Consider the following 14,342-nt stretch of genomic DNA (forward strand, 5'->3'; position numbering starts at 1 on the left):
AGTGGCCTACAGTTGAAAGCGCACAATTTAAATTTACCTTTATAAAGCAACATTTGTCGTCCGTCCCCCCCCCCCAAAAAAAACGTTCAATTGTGTTAAAATGACTAATGTTGTTGTAGCAAATCAAGGTTGGCTTTGTTTTAATTCCGAGCCGTTCCCAGTGTGAATTCTAGCTTAAATGCTTGGTGATGAACATCCTGGTACATGGCTTGTTTTCTCCGTGTGACATGACTACAGTTACTACTAAGGACTTGCCTGCTCGGTTGGACTGGTCTATCATGGGCTGAACTATTCTTCTTCTAGCATTAATAAACCTGAAACGAGAAAGGAGAGTGAACTGTTATCTGAGAGTGAACTGTTATTTAAAAAGAGCATTTGCGCAAAAACTTGCTAGATGGCAACGTTTTCCTTCAGAGTTAGTCTATGTGCGGATCCAAACGCTGCAAAACCTGTAACCTCCGATGACCTTAGAAAATACAAGCTTTGGGTTGTGAGTTGATTTACGTCGGCCTGCTTTTGCCACAGTTGGACACTTCCATTTCATCTTTTCATGGGGGAATTAGCAGCGTTTTCAGGAAACAATACAAGCACTACTCTTTTCAAATCAGATAAGGCTAGTGAAAAAAAAGAAAAGGTAGGGGAAGAGATGTACACCCATAGAAACATTAATTCTTCTTGCCTCCCACACCCAACCCAATTAGAGATGTTTCTCTAGCAGGTCCTCTCCCCCCCCCCTTTGCAGTTTTTATCAAAACCTTTCCAGCCTCTTGCAAACATAATTCTATTTTAATGCCTACTATTAAGATAATGAACTGTGATGGCAGCTCACCATCAAATGAGAACATGTCTGGAGTTTTATCACCACCAGCTCACACTACTAGGGACCTAGGAGCAACGCATTCCTTGCAGATTCTGTGGCACAATTTCTCTCTCTTTGTGCTCTTTATGCAAAGGCTGAGGTCAAGGTGAGGTCACAGCTATACAGCAATGGACCTCATAATTCTGCTTCCTTCTGCTAGGCTCGAACATTTACAGCAAACATCTTGTTAATTTGTAATTACTGTATCACTGATGAACCAAGAGGTGGTGGATGACCTGGTTCAGATAAAAGTAGGGAGTTTAAAAAAAAAAAAAACACCAAAACAAAACACCACTTGAACTTGCATCCTGAGTATTTTGCCTCAACCATTAGTTCTGAAATTGATATGGAAAAGATTAATACTTGATTCAAATGCAAAGTGATAATAGTTTATAAGGTTTGTAATATTAAAAAAATAAAGCTTAAATCAAAGGACAATAATCCATGAGGGAGATCAATAACATCAGAATCTAATGCTGAATTACCGGTAGCTGATTTCTCCTGCCCCCCTGATGAACACCACTCATTGCTTCTGTCCTTTAGCAAGCACGAAAAGTGTGCTAGAGAGCAGGAACAGTGGTGCATTGGCCTTCATTTCAATAGTCAAATCTGATAGTCTACCCTACTGCAAAAAAGGAGTAAGCCTAGCATTTCAAACAGGACATAGAAATTTCATTCACACATAAATCTGTATGTATGTGTGTATATATATATATATATATATATATATATATATATATATATATATATATATATTTGTTACTGGCCATTCCACATCTAATTTAAGGGCCAATGGTGATAACCCTGGTTTTAGCCTTTTAATTTCTCTTTGCTACTACCATGGCACACGCTGAAAACTTTTATTTACAGTAGTTTTAGCTCGCTGCTGGTACCAGCCACTATGGGATTTTAAGGGTATTTTTTCTGTCTGGTTATTTTATTGCATTTTATTTCATTTTTATTGTATCTGTATGATATGATATGTTATGATATTGTTGTACACATCTTTAGATACTTGTATAACAACAACAACAACAACAGGAATTATATACAGGCACACACACACACCATTTACACGTATTCAATTCCCATGTGGCTCCAGAAACCCAGAGGTGGGAGGAAGAGATCTGAAGAGCCTCAACAAAGCCCTGCTGTGCCTCCAGCAAATGAGGAGGGACATCCTCTTCAGGCTCCGGAGAGGGGCTCCTCGCAAGCTGAAGGTCCACTGGGCTTTGCTGAGGCTCCCAGCGAACAGCTGACACACGAGAAAGCAGCTGCTGCTACTGTGCTTTCCTGCGCATCAGCCGTTAGCCAGAAAGCCCCACTGCATCTCCAGCTCGCGAGGAGCCTCTCTCTGGTGCCCAAAGTGTATGTCCTCTTTTGGGCTCTGGGGAAGGTCTCCTTGCGAGCTGGAGGCTTGTGGAGGCTGCTCAGCTGATGCGCAATATCACTGATGTGCGCAGGGGTTCGGAATGTAATGCCCCGCTTAAACGGGGAGCCTCCTGTACATGGTTTAATAAATAAACAGAATGGGTTGTACTGAATACTAGTCATAGAGCAGACACACCGAAATGAGTAGACATTAGTAATTTAGGTCCATTAATTTCAACGGGTCTCTCGAAAACTTCAATACAATCCAAATGGGCAGGGTTGGCCCAAGACATTTTGAACCACAAAATTGCCCCCGGGCGACCAAGGAAAAAGGGGCAAGTGGAAATCTGCATTGGGAACAGGGGTGGGAGGAGACCACCAGCACCTTCTATTCGCCACGTGGCTGCTGTAGAGGCGGCATTCTGGGTGGGGGCTGCTGATAAGGCGGTAGATCTGGCCTCCAAGGAGCCTGCTACAGCTGTTGCTGCCACTGTGGCGGTGGCAGCAGCAGCAGCAGCATTCCTTGGAGGCCAGATCTGGTGCCCCTGTGAATCCTGCTGACTGAGGTGGTCGCTTCAGCTTGCCTCATGAGTGGGCTGGTCCTGGCAATGAACAATATCCCTGCTTGGTATTCCTCACGCGTTGTCTTCTAGCAGTGGATTTCAAAAGAGACATACCGGTACTGGCCTTTCAGGTTTGTTCTCACAAACAGTACTGTGGCGTTCGCACAGAGCCCCCGGTCGTTCCACAAACTATTGACCCTGCACCACCACGGCTTATCTCTTCCGCTGCCACCAACCAGGTTTCCCCGGTAATATATTCAGACTCAGTCAGGTTGTAACGTATTAACAAAGATTCCAGTTTATTGTGAACGCAAACAAGTTTTAAATACTTTGAAACACTGTAATCCGATTCACTCTCTCTCTGTCTCTAACTCACTCTTGACTCCGATGCCTCCCCCCCCCACAATAAACCAGCCTGAACCAACTGCCAAAACCCCTGTGCTGAGCCTTAAACACAGTTAGGCTCCGCCCCTGGGCTTTCTTATTGGTCAGACTATTAACCCTTTCTCTCTCTCTCCCTTAGTACGACATCTCCATAATGAGCGGGCAAACGCCACAAGTACTGGATGCAATTTGGTTGGGATCCTTAAGCAGAGTCCCTTGCAAATGTCTATGAAGAATGTTGTTATTAAGCTACACCAGTTCCTTCAACCTACAACACTACTGGCTGGTGCCTACTGAGGCTGGTAGGGCAGAAGACAGAGAGGCCAGCAGTTGGTAGAGCCATCTAATCCATGTTTTCTCCCCATCCTTCTTCACTTCCAGTTCAACAATGGAGACACTGAAGAGGAGGAGGAGCCAGTGATGCTAAATCCTGGACTGGATGAGTGTAAGAAGACAGGCAGGTGGGGACTAGCTAAGGGCAGAATGAGGGTGGTGGGGCTCTATGCACCCTCATGGACCAGCCTGCTCTGTATCCAAATATTTCCTGAAAATGAAGTGCAAATCTATATATCAAATAAAATTTCTAAAGCCATTTGCCTTATTAGGCTTTGCAAACACGGTAAGTGTTACTGTGGAACATTACATATGCTGGGAAGTGTCAAAGGTTCATATTGTTCCAAGTTAGTAAATGCTCTGAACTTATTGCTAATATAGACACCTGATACTTTAGCAATCGTAAAGGGGGCATGACAAGCATGTGATGCTTCTTAGGTAAAGCGTGTCATGGTATAAAAGCATACCTTTTTAAACTGCGTAGTTCATATAGTGATTTATGATGAGAAATGAGAATTACTACAAGTATGTAGAAAGAACATGCACATATATGTTTCAGATACCGGTGCTGTACCACTGTGTGTGAATTTATTTGCACTGATTTTTATCCCAACACAAATTCTGAAAGTGAAAACAATGATCTTAAAATCATTTTATAACGACAATATACTGAGCATGAGCAAAGGTTATGGTAATTCTCCTTTCTCATTATAAAGCACCATGTGAAAAAAGCAATTAAATTTTTCTACCTTTCCCCCTATTCGTTATCTGACTTACAACATGACCAATTAGAAAATTGTTTGCACTTCAGAAAGTCACTTTCATACAAACCCTCAAAGGACAACTACAAAGAAGAAGAAATGTTTTACTAGAAGCCCATGGTGGTCTTCAATTTTTGCAGGTAAGTTACATTTATCCTTGTGAGGCATTTGGCCTGATCCAGTTAGAGTAATCAATGTGCAGGAAAAGCTTCCAATGTCCTGAGCCACAAAAGACAATTAAAGAAAAGTTCATACGCAAGGACAATTAGCTTGCATGTGTACGACTCCTTTTGTGTTTGAAGGAGCACCATTTTCAGGGAGAAAAGCATAACGGAAGCATGCCATTCTGTATGGAAATTCCTCCCCTGACTGGTGCTCCCAAACTCCTGTGCCAGCACAAGTCGCCCATTAGGTTAGGTTGAATGAAAGGAAGAAAAGGGGGTGGTCATTCAAGATGCCTGCTTTCCATGCAAAAGATCAACGTTCAGCGTCTTCATTCTAACCTCCCTTGTCCAACACTGACCATTTGTTGGGCGGGTCTACTTCTTTGTTCCTAAAGCTATGTGACAGCAGCAACATATAAAGAATTTTATTTTGTGCTTGCAGATCTCTGGATTGGGCCAACTCATTTTCCAACTACAGGAGGTAGGTAGCCGTGTTGGTCTGCCATAGTCAAAACAAAATAAAATAAAAAGTTCCTTCCAGTAGCACCTTAGAGACCAACTAAGTTTGTTCTTGGTACAGTATGAGCTTTCGTGTGCATGCACACTTCTTCAGATACCTGATATCTGAAGAAGTGTGCATACTAAGAACAAACTTAGTTAGTCTCTAAGGTGCTACTGGAAGGAATTTTTTATTTCATTTTCCAACGTCAATTTTAGCCTTCACATAAAGAGGCGAGTAAACTGCTGATAACTGCTGACTCCTGACCTAGGAACAAACACCACCACAGCTCATCTTAGTTCAGCCCTGTGTGCAGTTTATTTCTTTCATAAAACTTAACATACTGCTTCATAGTAAAAACAACAAACAGCAACAACCCTCAAAGTGGTGGTGCGATTGTGTCCTTGCTGCCTTGGCAACCTTGCTGTCTGACAGCACCAACCTCTTGTTCATCAGGCTCAGGCATGCGGCGAGTGCTTACAAGCTGGTGTAAACTGACCACTAGAACAACAGAAGGCAATTCTGGCAAGTAGACTGAACAGGGACTGCAGATCCCCTACGTAAGAAGCAGGCCCATCCTCATCCCACTACCAGAAGAAACTGAGTCACTGCAAACTGTAACACAGCGATGGTGATTGGATGTACACTAACACTGAGCCTGGCTACTTGGGCAAGGACAGTCTCTTGCTTTGTGGCTGAGTTTTCCTTATCAGGGCAGCTGTACGCTGCAAGTGTACGCCATCCCTTCCAAGCAGTGGCAGTTGGGTAGTTTGAATTTAGGGTGGGCCAGAGTCCCAGTGGTTGTGACGGGGGTCAGGTGGCAGGCTGCCTGCTGCACTGCTAATAGGTTGAAGGAGAGAGAGAGCACTACAAGTGAAACTCGAAAAATTAGAATATCGTGGAAAGGTTCATTTCTTTCAGTAATTCAACTTAAAAGGTAAAACTAATATATGAGATGGACTCATGACATGCAAAGCGAGATATGTCAAGCCTTTATTTGTTATAATTGTGATGACTATGGCGTACAGCTGATGAGAACCCCAAAAGAACAATTTCAAGTTTGGGGTTTTCATCAGCTGCACGCCATAATCATCACAATTATACCAAACCAAGGCTTGACATATCTCGTTTTGCATGTCATGAATCTATCTATTAAACTCCAGAACTAATGAAAACAATTGCTTACATAAATGGACTTTTCCATGATATTCTAATTTTTCGAATTTCACCTGTAAGAATGCTTTGTCACACAGCTTTTCTTTAATGAAAATCAAAATCATATTCTCAGTGCAGTGGGCAGATTTGGGGTAGTCATCCAAAACTGGCGAACATTTATCCAATAGCTGGGACAACTCTTACTGAGGAATATCATCTAATAAAACCTGGAACGCTGTATTAAGAAAAACTAAAATATTTAAAATTTGTGTTTTACTGACCCCTGTAGAAAGAATTTTTTTTTATTGTGCATTAAAGCCACCAATAGGACTGACTCCCCCTAAAAAAAACTTGCATCTCAATAAACTCTTCAGTCTAGTATTTCCTCTAAATTATCCTATAGAAGATCTAACAGCAACAAAACACAGTGACATCCATGTGCCTCATGTTTCTTTAAATACGTTTCACACAAACACTTCATAGCTATCTTTTCCTTAAGTATTCTCATATGGATTTCATGTTTAGTAGCTATTCTGAAAAGCAGCCATGTGTTTGGGTGCCTTTAGGGTGATTTCAGAGGAAAGAACATTTTCCTTCTGGGCAAAGTAATAAAATGACATTCTTGCTCCTCCCCCTAGAAGTCAACTTGAGGTCAGCTCCCAATCCTTGTATCTGTTTAAATAAACTGGTCCAGCTGTTTGTTTCCAAAATACCCTTTAACCTTCTGTTCCATCCTCCCTGTCTTTGTAACAGAATACTTTACTTTGCATCATAGTAAATTCCATGCTACTATACATAAAAGTAAATAAATGTGGTACCTTCATGAAAGGGTTTATTCTATTTACAGTTCAAAATATCCCATTACATTAAAAAGGGAATGTTTTGCTCTGAGAAAACTCAGTCCAGTTTCAGCATATTTATAATTCATTTTCATTTTAAAAGAATCATTGATATAGGGGAAAAAAATCTTTGAACTCCCCCCCCTTCATGACAAAACATATATAATATTCCTTCCAAGTCTTAAAACAGAGAGCCTAACATCAATTTTCTACCCTATCTCAAGGGCTTGACATGGGTCTCAATGTATCTAAATCATATTTCCTCTTCAGAAACCCAATGAGGTCAAAAACCATTGAATGAATTTCATTGCTAACTTCACATTTTAAACTTAAGTGTCCCAAGCCCAGACACAACTCTCTATCCGCCACCTGCCAATGTTGAAAAAAGTCCCATTGCCTTTAACGGCTTGTTTCTGTTTCAACACAAAGCCTCTTAACAGTTCAAACGACTCCGGTTTTAAAAAACGCAAGTACAGATTTTCCTACACGGAAAGCACTTTTGTGTAAGAAATGTGTGAAAAATCTCATGTAGACTCAGGTTATGTGTTACAATCACAAGCACGTATCTGTCAAGGTGCATTTACCTCTACACACATGCTTTGTCCGTTGACAAAGCTGCTGCCATGTAGAATTTTTCCCTCCAGCCCAAAGACCTCAAACGCTTTAATTAGCATCAGCTGTTAAACAGCAAGATAGATGTATCATAATATTGGGAAAGTTATATTTTCTGGCAACCTGCCAAGCAGAGCCGGTTGCATCTATGTCTTCCTTTTGCACGTGTTGGGATCCAAAGATAAATGACAAGGAACGAATAAAATAAGAACCTTCCCTGCATATAGCAATCGCTGGCCTTTTTGCTATTCTCTCAATGGAAGAAGGGTCAACAACGCTTTCAAGTAAAACCCATCCTCCTAGGAACAACAATTTTTTTTGCATCAACGTCATTACAGATTTTTGTCCTGGTGTTTCCCCCACCCGCGATGCCACCAAGCCTAACTCCTTCCTTCCAAGGGTCCCTCCATTGTGAGAGTACGCATCTCTGGTCACATGGATAAGATTCGGATCAAGGCTCAGTGATGCAGCAACCTGCCTTTGAACTTTGACCTTCAGCTCCGCTGCCTCCACTGTGATGTACAAGTTTTGTTTCCTCTAAATGAAAGGCAGCATAACTAGTAGCGACAAAGGAGAGCCCCGCCATTCTCTCAGTCTGAAAATATTTTAAATGTTACGAGCTAGAAAGCGAATGTTTTCACAGGGTCACAAAGCCACTCTAAGAGACACAATTTGGTAGTCTTGTAGTGCACCCAGGGTGACAGTTTTCACATAGATCTCCCTTCTTTCTATCTTGCTGCAGCACTCCTTCCCTCCCTTGGTTCCCCCCCCCCCATTTTTCTCATTCTGTAGCCATTTGCATTGCTGGCTGAAGTGAAAAATCACCTCTCTTGTCTCCTTTGGAACACAGTCATTTCACACTTCTGTCAGCTGAATAAAACAAGGCCTTCCCTTGCTATCAGTGTCTGCTAAAGTCACCTTTGCTCAATAATCTTGACTTATTCCTCCTAAAATGTATACCTGTTCAAATAAGGCTTTGCAAAAATAAAAAAATGGCACTCTCAGATTTTAAAGAAACGTTTAAGGTTCCATTCTTTAAATCCTTTGCAATACACCTTCACAACCAACCCAGTATTTTGAACCTCGGAGCAATGTGTTGGAAATTTCACACCAAAGACTGGTGTGGGGGTGGTGGCCAGGCGTTTGCATATGAACAGTGGTGCTACTAGGAGTAAGTGGCAAATCATGTTTCCTTCCCTCACAGTCAGTTGGAAACCATTTGTAGCATATGCAGCTGCAAGTTTAAGGAGAATCAGGTGCAAAGAATCAAAACCCGTTTATCATTACATGTTCAGTTTTCTTTAAAGCAGCGCAGCAATTGATATGGAAGAAGAAATAGCAAGACTCCAGCGTAAACGAATAAGATAGTATCCTAAATGGGCAGCACAATTATTTTTATATTTATACTTTCTAAAAGCATTGCTTCTCTTGTACTTCTAGCCTCTTTTCCCACATACGCAACATTAAAAAACTTTTGAGATGGGCATATCTAGCAATACAGTCCTTCCACTTACTACTTCTGGTATATTAACTGGTACAATAGAAAACAATTAAAGGAAAATACTCAGAATTTAGGTTTACTGTTAACTTTATCTTAGAAAGTTACCTCTGTAAGACATTTTGGCACTCAAAACAAACCAAAAAATCACACACACACGCACACACACACAAACACACCCTTCTCCACCAGGGAAGAAGTGAAGATCCACATCAGGAAGAAGTGGAGAGGTAGGGGGAGAAAGATCAACATTGGGATCTGCAGCCTGAGGCAGTCGCCTCACCAGGCCACATGGGAGAAGCAGCCCTGTTGTTTCCTTTTTAATTTGCAGAGCCATGGAGCCCATCATAACCATTATAAAATATTGCTAGTTAGTGTCTTCCCAATTGTAGCCTTCAGTACTTTAAAATGGGGACCAAATATTAAAGGATCTCTAAAAGCAACCAGTAGAAGTTATTTTTTAACTTCAGTTCAGCTGCCAAGCCGATTATAATCTTCAATTCTATGCTTTCCAGTCATCCCTTATTTGTAAGAGTAAGTTCTTAATCTAATGAAAAGAAAGTTGATTCAATGTAAACTTAAACCGTATGAAGTAATGCTTGGCAATTTTTCTCGGTTTCTACCGCCTGCAAATAAAGACAGTTCAGAACTATAAATGTGGTACATCATTTAACAACGAAAGGGAGGCAGGAAGGGAAGACACTCCCCTCTCTGCCTACCACCCAATTCGGAAACAAAATATTGGAATGTACTAAAACCACAGTAAGTCCATCAATCAGACTTATCAGTGGATCTAGAAGACTTATCTGGAAGCACTGGAGTATTTGTCAAATTACTATACACGGGTGGTTGTTAAACTCTGTGCAAGGCATTTAAGAACAAACTACAAATAAAGCTGTATGCAAAACTAGTGATGAAAACCCACTAATTAATTTGACAATTTGATGTAAGGTACTAATGAAAGCAATGTGCTGCCATGCAATTTAGTTTTTAAAAATAGCTCCTGACTTCGAGTGTTACTATGTGACCCTGCAATTGTATTCATGCTGTGGATTCAGAAGAAGTTTCTTTAAAGCTGGAGAACATTGTTTATATTCTCTCACAGGCACAGCCAGATAATATACCGAGCATATCAAGTGTAGAGATGGAAGGGATGAATATGAGATCAGGTATGTACACCCAATATGTATGCCTGGAGAATCCCGGCTTTTACGAGTCAGGCATGTGAGAGACATCTTTTGTCAGTGCCCTTCTTGATCTCCTTTTGAACACTTCAGAAAACTTTTCTATCCCATAATTCACTTTCCCCTCTAAATTCACCCAAATGCATAGCTCTGGCACTCTGGAGAATTGTGAAGGAGGGTCAAGGACAACATTATTTGCACCAGACTATGGGGAAAATATGGCCACTTCTGTAGCTGCATTTGTCATTGTTAGATTTACTTCCACTACACACACAAACACAGGCTCAGACTCTTTCCCCACCAATGCAGTCCTCATAAAAGATGATCAATAATAGATAACAATAATAAATAGCAGTAAGTGACCTCCCAAAATCCTTTTCCTGTAAAGCTAAGCAATATTCCCTGGTTAGCCTTCAAAAATTTTGTAGTAGTGAAAGAACACACACACACATTCCTCAACATGGTGAAACAGTAACAGGAATAAAATATTTAATAGGGAAACTGGCATATATGGATATCTTTGAATGAAAATATGCCAACAGGTGATCCATGTTGCCGGGTAAATACAGTTGCCAAAACAACCGCTTCTGCATTATTGTAAATGCTGCTCTAAGGTTAATTGCTTAAGGTTAGACTTGCAACAGCCTAAAGATCCACGCATAACAAAAAAAAAATGTTAACAGCTAAAAATTGGATCAGCACAGCAATGTTAACAGATTTTTCACACTTCGGCGCTACATGAACAGCACAGCTAACAGTGAGCTTTGGTTTCTGGCACTAAAGTAATTGTCATTTCTTTCTTATGGTGTCCTGTTCTGCAGTAGAGGAGGCTATTCCCTTTAAAAAGTTGTTTGCAATCCTTTCTTTCCAGTCCTTTTCACTAATACCACTTGACTACTATCTGGTCTGAGGTGATGGACTCAATTGTCTTTATCTGAGCTTGAGACAATCACAAACACCCCTGCAAACTGGTGGCAAGATTGTAATGGCATTTTAACAACAGTGTACATCTTCTAGCATTTGTGGGAAATAAAAAAGTGCCCTTCTTTAGTTTATTAATTGTTTTATCAATTTCTCACTTCTTGAAGCAGCTTATAACAACAAAATCCATAAAACAGAGAAAAGCAACAATTAATAAAAGGAATATTGTATCAAAATAACTCATGTTATGCTGTTGCTAGGTTCCCAAAGAAACAAGGGGAGGATCTGGCTCCAAGGTCTGGATTAATATCAGGGAGGAGTAAGAGCCTGAATCAGAAGCTCATGTTATACACCCTTCGACTTTTTATTTGGAACATTATGACACCGATCCAAATAATTTGTACAGCATCAGCTGCTCTTAAATTTAACTTTGTGTAAATAGTTTTAAGTACCTTTTTAACATTAATGTTATTTCATGTGAACAGGCCGGGGGGGGGAGGGAGATAATATCCTTACATTACACTGAAATACAGCTGTGAAGTTCTCATTTGTATTCTATGAACTTTTCAGGTTTGATCTGAAAGTTGAACACTGTACAGAATTCCCTCTGCATATGCAAAACAACTACCACTTATATTTGTTCTAGAATCATGGTTCCCAACACGCCCCACGGGGGGCAATTTGGTTTTTAAGGGGGGCAATTCAGGAATGAGTTAGACCAAGTTAATGGCCTTTTAGGCTTCCTCCACATGAATAGGAGTTCACCTTTTGAATAATAAGAATTATATGTCATAGGGTGGGGGGGGGGGGAAATCAGGATTTTAGAGATGCTTAGGTGGGGCATGGCCCCAAAAAGGGTTGGGAACCACTGTTCTAGAATATTCACACCATTTCACATTTATTCTTTTGCTGTGGTGCTTACAGCAACCCTGCAAGGTAGGTCGGTATTATTAATCCTAGGTTGCAGATAGAGAGCTAAGGTTGAGAGTAAGGCAAAGTGGCAAGTTGATGGAAGAAGTGAAACTTGTACCAGATATTCTCTTGGTTCATAGCTAAGAGTCTTAGCTACCATGCCACACCAATTATTTGATGTATTGTTTGTGCACATGTAGGTTCTATGAGGAATTCTAATTTCTTGTTCTCACCAACAGGATTCCATCCATGTGTCCTGTCCTGCTGCTTTGATATGAACCCAAGGAGGAAATGTAGGCCAGGTAGCAACACACCTGAGGTGAAATGCACATACAGCATATGCAAATGAGTGTGCCAATGTGTCTGCAGTGGGAAAGAAAACCATTCACTACTGCAAGTGCATCCGCAAAAGGACATCCAGCAGAGTTCCTCAAGTTGTAAACAGCCTCGTGAGTTTAGGTTCTCCTTGCCTGAAGGCTAAATTATATTTCACAAACAGGCATAGGCAAACTCAGCCCTCCAGATGTTTTGGGACTGCAACTCCCATCATCCCTGACCACTGGCCCTGTTAGCTAGGGGTGATGGGAGCTGTAGTCCCAAAAAATCTGGAGGGCAGAGTTTGCCTATGCCTGTTTTACTGTGACAAGACTGCAACCTACCTTGTATACAAAATCATTTCTATTTTGGATCGACCCAATATGGTGAATGATAGTAAGTACAAGCCAGAGTATTGATTTACTGAATGCCCAGCCTTTCCTGCTTATTTGGATACATTTCAATTAGTACTGCCCACAGATGTCTGTTTGGAGGGATGCATGTGACTGGATACAAGTTGGATTCATGCCTGTTATTGCTCATGCAAATATGACAGAACAAGGGAGATGTCGAACTTCTATTGCAGAGAGGTAGGGTCAGCAATGACAAACCTAGACAGCATCTTAAAAAGCAAAGACATCACCTTGCCGACAAAAGTCCGTATAGTTAAAGCTATGGTTTTCCCAGTAGTAATGTACGGAAGTGAGAGTGGACCATAAAGAAGGCTGATCGCCGTAGAATTGATGCTTTTGAATTATGGTGCTGGAGGAGACTCTTGAGAGTCCCGTGGACTGCAAGAAGATCAAACCTATCCATTCTCAAAGAAATCAGCCCTGAGTACTCACTAGAAGGACAGATCCTGAAGTTGAGGCTCCAGTACTTTGGCCACCTCATGAGAAGAGAAGAATCCCTAGAAAAGACCCTGATGTTGGGAAAGATGGAGGGCACAAGGAGAAGGGGAACGACAGAGGATGAGATGGTTGGACAGTGTTCTTGAAGCTACTAACATGAGTTTGGCCAAACTGCGAGAGGCAGTGAAGGATAGGTTGTGCCTGGCGTGCTCTGGTCCTGGGGTCACGAAGAGTCGGACACGACTGAACGACTGAACAACAACAACAGGGTCAGCCCAAGACATTTTGGCACCTGATGAGAGGGAGGACTGGGCGGAGTGAAGATCTAAATCAAGAAAAGGGGGGGAAATCAAGATCTACATCGGGAACACGCGAGTGAGTGAAGATCTACACTGGGAAAGGGGGAGGGGAATCTAATCAACCTATTCACCTCAAAGGGCAGCCTCCTCCATTTTATCCTAGTGGTAGGAGAAGACCAGCAGTGCCTCCTATTCACCAAGAGACCACTGAGAAGGAGGCAGATCTGGCTTCCAAGGATTGTGCCGCAGTCATTGCTGCCACCTGGGCAGCCGCACTGGCTGATGCCCCTGTGGATCCTGCCACTCGAAGGAGTCACTTCACCTTGCCTCATGGGTTGGCTGGCCCTGCAGAGAGGGTGGATGCAAGACAGGCTTACATCCAGGTCATATAACTTCAGCCTAAAAAAAAAACCCCAAACATAACAGCATGCAATACTTTGGCCACCTCATGAGAAGAGAGAAGCTCCCTGGAAAAGACCCTGATGTTGGGAAAGATGGAGGGCACAAGGAGAAGGGGACGGCAGAGGATGAGATGGTTGGACAGTGTTCTTGAAGCTAACCAAAATGAGTCTGACCAAACTGCGGAAGCAGTGGAAGACAGGAGTGCCTGGCATGCTCTGGTCCATGGGGTCACAAAGAGTCGGACACGACTAAACGACAAACAACACAACAACAACAACAACAACAACATCTCCAAGATACTATTCTGGGGCATGGTATTGAATTGGTATTGAATCAATAAATTTATATTTCCCAGCTTTCTGCTTTGACTTGGTGTAGTACTTAATGCTGGAGTACAACCTTGGTACACAGACTACCCCT

At 41.8% G+C, this 14,342-nt stretch overlaps 1 protein-coding gene across 3 annotated transcripts in view; it reads right to left on the reverse strand.

Moving 5' to 3' along the window:
• The window catches only part of LOC117043239 (homeobox protein Meis1), a 156,959-nt gene that overhangs the window by 4,918 nt on the left and 137,699 nt on the right, over nt 1-14,342 (reverse strand). For all 3 annotated transcript variants that reach the window (XM_033142710.1, XM_033142712.1, XM_033142711.1), the window contains exon 10: nt 256-314. In XM_033142710.1, coding sequence (XP_032998601.1) covers nt 256-314 — 59 coding nt within the window. The remainder of the gene's footprint in view (nt 1-255; nt 315-14,342) is intronic.

The sequence above is a fragment of the Lacerta agilis genome, chromosome 3 (assembly GCF_009819535.1).
Source record: "Lacerta agilis isolate rLacAgi1 chromosome 3, rLacAgi1.pri, whole genome shotgun sequence".
Classification (NCBI taxonomy): domain Eukaryota; kingdom Metazoa; phylum Chordata; class Lepidosauria; order Squamata; family Lacertidae; genus Lacerta; species Lacerta agilis.